This window comes from Morone saxatilis, unplaced genomic scaffold, assembly GCF_004916995.1.
Source record: "Morone saxatilis isolate NCDOM2014 unplaced genomic scaffold, NCSU_SB_2.0 Contig2, whole genome shotgun sequence".
In the NCBI taxonomy this organism is placed as follows: domain Eukaryota; kingdom Metazoa; phylum Chordata; class Actinopteri; family Moronidae; genus Morone; species Morone saxatilis.
The window spans coordinates 6,060,698-6,067,061 of record NW_023339762.1 but is presented as its reverse complement, the minus strand read 5'-3'; the positions used below and the strand labels follow the sequence as shown (position 1 = coordinate 6,067,061).

Genomic DNA, 6,364 nt, shown 5'->3' with positions numbered 1-6,364 from the left:
TTTTGAAGCTTTGTAGTTTTCTGTTTGTACTTGTGATTCAAACTCAGAAGTTCAGAAAGACAGAAACTAAGAACTCGTAGCAGTCGTGTGTGTCAGTCCAGATCTGTCCGTATTAAATCATTAAATGAGCCTGAAATGTAATTTTCCATAAGTGTGCTCAGTGCATGATGTATGGATACCCTGCCAGAAAGCAGACAGGTGTATTTCACCCGATCAGATCATGTGTCTGACCCAGTGAATTTGACATTCGACTTTTGACAGAATTTAGGTGGAAGTCAGGAAAAACATTTCTGTTTCACAGAAAAGAACCAAATTCAGGACTGAATTGACATTTTAAGGCCCAGTTACTTTTTATATTTTTAATGAATTGACTTTTTTTTTCAAATCAAATTTTAATTTGAACAAATTTTCCTCCCAGCAACCCTGAACAAAATCACTAACAGATTATAAAATAATAAAAAAACACTGACAGTTTTCTGAGGCACTTTTGAGGATCATAAATCAGCTTTTATTCTGATCTATAATCAAAACTTCTTTATTTTCCTCTGACTCTGTTCAGGATGTCTTTTCTTCCATCAGCAGGACGGAAGAGACTTCTGTCCCTCTGTCTTCATTCATCTCCTCAGATGTTTATTTAATAAGTTAATTTATTAATGAAATACAAATTCCAGGTTTATTTTTATCCAACTAAAGTCTCCAGAGGGCAAACTCAGCGTCATTCCTCCTGCAGGACTCAGATTTGTGCGTTCTGTTTCACATTTAGTTTTTATATTTAGTTATTCCGTGTTTAGCAGCTAAAGACAGAGTTTAGTTAAATAATATTTCTGGCGGTCAGCAGTCAGGTGATCTGTCGGAGCGGCCCTTGATGAATCGCCTCAGACATGATGACATTTGATTCTGCTGTGTCTCAGTCCCAGCGGCGCTCAGGTGTCTGCTGCTGCTCACTGACAGTGAAAGGGACCCCCCCAGGACCAGACATTTCCTGCTTTAACAGCCAACTGTAAATGTAGGAAAACTTGAACAGGGGAAACTGCAGTCTCTTCGAACGTCTCCACAATTTTTTTTTCTGACTTTTAAAACAATAGTCAAGTGCTCATGTGAACATGTTCATACTGAAAGTGAATAAATCGCTTCCTTAAGCACTTCCTATGTAAATGATGGGGCACAAAATCCAAATACATTCAGAAGTTTACTTTAAGTTAATACAAGGCTTTAGTGGTCTGTTTACCAAGCTTGATTACAGGCTTGTGTTTTAAGCCAGATTTGTACTTCTGCACCAAATTAGACACGTTACCGAGACGCTGACAACTGGGATCGGTCCACTTGGTGTGCATTTTGCCTGAGAATGGGAGGCTATCCCAGATGGGTCAACAATGTTGTTTGATGATCCCTCTTGAAACACACGCATACACAAACAGGCACAGGTGGGACACTGCCTCGCTGCGTTACATGCTCGTCTGTCACCTCGTATTCCCTCATCTGTTCTTTTCACGTGGGGTGAGGGGGGGACTAGGAAACTAGGACTAGGAAAATGCATGACAGATTGAGGAGAGACACAAGGGAGAGTTTAAGTTTAGTCTGCCATTGTTTGAAGTACACTCCAGCACACAAGTATAAATGCTCACAACGTCAGAGCCTACGTACAACTATAAATCAACCTTATCTATGGCTATACACTGCCAAATTACAGGCCGCATTCTCAGTCCTGTACCTGAATGCATCCTGTGCAGGAACAGATGGAGGCCTGAAGCAGCTGCTGGTCTGCTCACATGCTGAGTAGACACTGTGTTGGACAACTCAAGTGAGTGTTTTTCAAAGTTAGTTACTTTTTTATATAAAGTGTCATTCAAGTGTTATTTAAGTATCTGGCCATCTTGTACATATTCTTTCACTCTTTACATTTGTATATAGCGGGAGCCGCTATATATTCTTATTGTCTCTATTTCTTATTTTATCTTTATTTATAATTTTCTACACTTGAATGTGATTCTTATGCACCAATGATTCATGGCAAATTCATTGTATGTGAAAGCTTTTTTTCCCAAATAAACCTGATTCAGTTCAAATGAACATTGGAATACACATGTACAGAATGAGGACTGTGGATTTTATCCCCCATCTCTTTAATTGGAAGCATGTTAGTAAAGGATCTCTTTCTCAGAGCTCTCTTTCCTTAAGCTGCAGATTGAATCATCTGCAACATTAGCGAGACGAAAGAGCTGATTGTGAACTAAGCCTCCCCTGACTTCTGTACCCAACCGGGGGGAGAAAGTCGAGGTGGTTCACACCTACTAATAGTTGTGCAACTGGACGACAGACTAGAGTGGGCTGGGAACAAAGGGGCCCTCTACAAGAAGGGCCAGAGCCGGCTGTACTTCCTGTGGAGGCTTTAATGTCTGGAACAAGATGCTGTACCAGTCTATGTTTTATGCTGCCTTGTGCTGGGGCCGGAGCGTGAGGGCGAGAGATTCTGCTGAGCTCAAAGGCCGGCTCAGTGATTGGAGGAGGAGGTAATGGAAAAGAGGATGCTGTCCAAGTTGGTCACCATCTTTAACAACGTGGCTGCACTAATCTTTATACCGTGTTGTTTGTTGGTGTACTGCTGCTATGACATTCAAATTCCCCCCACAGTAATTAAAGTTCTTTCTTTCTTTCTTAACGGCCAGTATGAACAGGAGGGATTCATCCACCTCTACAGAGGGCGGGACCAGGAGTTCTCAGATAATCTGAAAGAAACACCAGAGGCATCAGGAGTGGGATGTACTCTGTGTTTGTGTGTGTGTCTGTGTTGTCTGTCCTTAGAGATTTCAGCTCTTTTGACTGATGAAATCTGCTGAGAAGCTTTAAAAGCTTCACGTCAGTTTGTTGTCTCTTACTTATCATCATCAAACTTTAATGACCTTCAAATGACATTGTGGAAGTCCAAATTGTGCAGGGAGCCTACATAATCTGGACTCTGCTGAGCAGTTAAAGACCATCACTAACTGAAGACGCTTTTGTTCTCTGAGTTTATCCTTCAGACAGCACTTCTTCTCCCCAGGTTTGAGACTGTCAATGGGCTGTACACATTTTGCCTGGGAGGAGGCCTTGTCTTAAAGTCTAAATTCAGGGAATAAAAATCCCGCGTTCAGCATACTCCACAGGTTATATGAAAGATCATAACATGATTGGCTGCAGCCTTACTAGGACAGACACTGACATGTATATTTGGGATATACAGCACCATTGCATATAAGTACCATTTTGGTTGATTTGACCTCAAACAGAAGTTTCTGAAATTCCAACTGACCTAATATTTAAAATCAGCTACAGACCACAGTGGTCTGCATTGCTCCACAAACACACAACTCCTTTTTAGTGAAAACATTTATTCTGAAAAGATGATTTTCAACTTATAAAATCAGTTCTTGTTGGTTGTGTGATGTAGACGTGTTGCTGATCCTCTGAACAGTTTGTTCCTCAGACTGAAGCTTCTTCACAGGAAACATGAAGCTCAAACAAACTTTGCTGTCGGCACATGTAGAAAAATAAAACCTCACAGAGGAAGGAAGCAATGGCAACATACTGTACACGAACTACAGACACTAAACCAACAGACAGTAGCGTCTCTTTCAGCTGTTGTGCATTTAAATTGTCCATTCAGCAGCAGTGTCCTTATCGGGCGCTCTTAGAGCAGCAGCGCTGCAGGAACTTTTTGAAGAAGTTTCTGAACTCAGTGTTGAAGACAGTGTAAATGATGGGGTTGAGAGCGCTGTTGACGTAGCCAAGCCACGTCACCACGCTCATCAGGGCCGGTGGGACATGGCAGTCCTGACAGCGAGCTCGCATGGTGTGGAGGACAAAGAAGGGAGTCCAGCAGAACAGGAAGGCACCTGCAGAAAGAGAAGAATCAAAAGAGTTTATCTAGAGAAAGACAGAAACACCAAGAACCTCACTTTGATTTTACCTGCATTTAGGTAAACCCTCTTCTACCCAGAGTCAGATGTTTCAGTTTCATCTCTGTGCGACCAGTACAGAGGTGCTCCAGGGCATGTTTAGCCTAACTTAGTACAAAGATAAGAAGCAAGGGGAAACTGTTACTCTCCATCAAAAAGAAAAATATCCAAGGAAAATCTGTGTGACATCTTCTGTTCACTCTAACTCTTGAGATAATCTTTTACTGGACCAGAGGAGAATCCCAAAACATTTCCCTCAGGTTGGGCTGAACACCTACATATTTTTATATTACCATCTTGCCTACCAACCTACAAACCTATACCAGTCTGACCATTCGGCTCTACTCTTGGGCTCAGGTGTTAAAGCGGGTCATCTAGTAATATAATCCCTTGTTTATTCCAGTCAAAGTGTCCCTGGCAAGATATTTCTCCTGATGGTGTTTAGTAAGTGTGAGTGTGTGTATGGGTGAGCTTAGTATCATTGTGAGCGCTTTGGATAGGAAGTGCTGTATTGCCCTTGATGAGCACGTTGGTGTGGTAGGAATTTGTGTGGGTGAATGTTATAACTGCTTAGGAGACCTGAGTACTGTATAAATACAGGTCCATTTACCATTTACTCTCAAGTTGCCTCTTGAATAGTCAGATTAATTACCTATTAAACGACTAATTTAACTATCTAGCAGCCTACCAACTAACCTAAAAACCAACAATCAACCAACTTGCGTTCAGCCCTACACTCAGCCCTCCTTAAATGTCAGATGAGCTAATGAAGCAGAGCATCCCCTACCAATTTATGTACATACTTTACAAGTCTACCAAAGTCCCTACTTTTCTACCTACACTACTAACTTACGTAACTACTTAAAAACTTACCTACCAATCAACCAATTAAAGATTAATTTCGGAGTTGCCACCAGATTAGTGAGATGATAATGCAGCAGAACCTCCCCTACCTACCTACTTACAACAACCGGCATACACCTACTGTACCAACTTACCTACCTATAAACCTACCGACCTGCTGCTGAGTCTGTTGAGCTAATGAGGCAGAGCTTCGCCTACCTAACAACTTACTTACCTCTCTACTTAACTACACTACACTCATTTACCTACCTACAAACCCCCAGTCTACCTAACTACCTCCAAATCTACCTACCCTACACAACTACTCATTCCTCTACCTATCACCCTACCAACTCCCTTACAAACCTACCTACCTATTAACCAACCAAAAGTAACAGCATGTAGCTAAGATAGATAACTAGATCAGTTTATACCTACCTATTTTCTTGTTGAATACTATATAATATACAAGAGTGGAGATTCATTTTTACAAATTATTTTAGTGGTCAGACAATTTGCAATGTTCTCTATATTGTTGCGCCTAACCCTCAGGCAAGGGATATGTAAGGTGAACTTATGAAGCAGGGATGCATGAGAACTACCTGCACACTGACCAAGCTTATGTAATAATTGGATTTCAGATTAAGGAGCTGCCGGATTAGCTGCTGTGTGCTAAAGAGAAGCACTTTTACGCATTAGGACCAACACTGGCAGTTATTATTAGGGCGACCTTTTCTGAACTGATGTGTTAGTGCCTCTGTGCAGACATCAGAGGTGGAGATGTGGCGTTCAAGTACCTGCAGCCTCTGAACAGACATCAGAAGTGGAAGTGTGGCGTTCAGGTACCTGCAGCCTCTGAACAGACATCAGAAATGGAAGTGTGGCGTTCAGGTACCTGCAGTGCCCATTATATCACCGTTCATGTAAGTGTATGTGTGGATGGATAATGTTTTACTCAATCTTTTCTAACTCTAAAGTAACTCATTGAAATGTTTCTGAGGTAATGTTTGTTCCGTGTGTGACCAAACACATTGCTCTTGGCTGATGGTCTTTCAGTTCCTCTTTGTCTTTCTGGAAATCAAAACTTCAGCAGCACTTTTAGTGCAAAGAACAATTTTATTGTGTACAACTTTATTGTGGAAGACAACTTGGCTTGTGGCCTTCTTCGGAGGCCAGTTTCTATCTAAAGAAGGCCACAAGTATTTACAATACACTTCCAATTTGGGTTGCCCTTTTCACTGGTTTACTAGGATTTGGAAAGGGGGGTGATATCAGTTTTGTGTCTGTGAAGTTCATTGGACAAACTTGTCCAAGATATGTCATGCCGGACAGACAGCGTACAGATTAAGCAAGATTGTAACCCCAACTAATTTTGGAAAAGATTCCACCAGATCGACCATCGTTTGATGATCCATTTGATCAATCATCAATCTGCAACTAAGTTCATAACATGATTGGCTGCAGCCTTACTAGGACAGACACTGACATGTATATTTGGATATTCTAGGTAGATATACAGCACCATGCATATAAGTACCATTTTGGTTGATTTGACCTCAAACAGTTTCTGAAATTCCAACTGACCT

The 6,364-nt window shown here is 41.4% G+C and overlaps 1 protein-coding gene across 1 annotated transcript in view; it reads right to left on the bottom strand.

Moving 5' to 3' along the window:
- Positions 1-3,588: 3,588 nt before the first annotated feature.
- LOC118330187 (D(4) dopamine receptor-like) overlaps positions 3,589-6,364 on the bottom strand; it is a 12,972-nt gene continuing 10,196 nt past the window's right edge. The window contains exon 4 of the mRNA XM_035664642.1: positions 3,589-3,872. Coding sequence (XP_035520535.1) covers positions 3,655-3,872 — 218 coding nt within the window. The 3' untranslated portion in view covers positions 3,589-3,654. The remainder of the gene's footprint in view (positions 3,873-6,364) is intronic.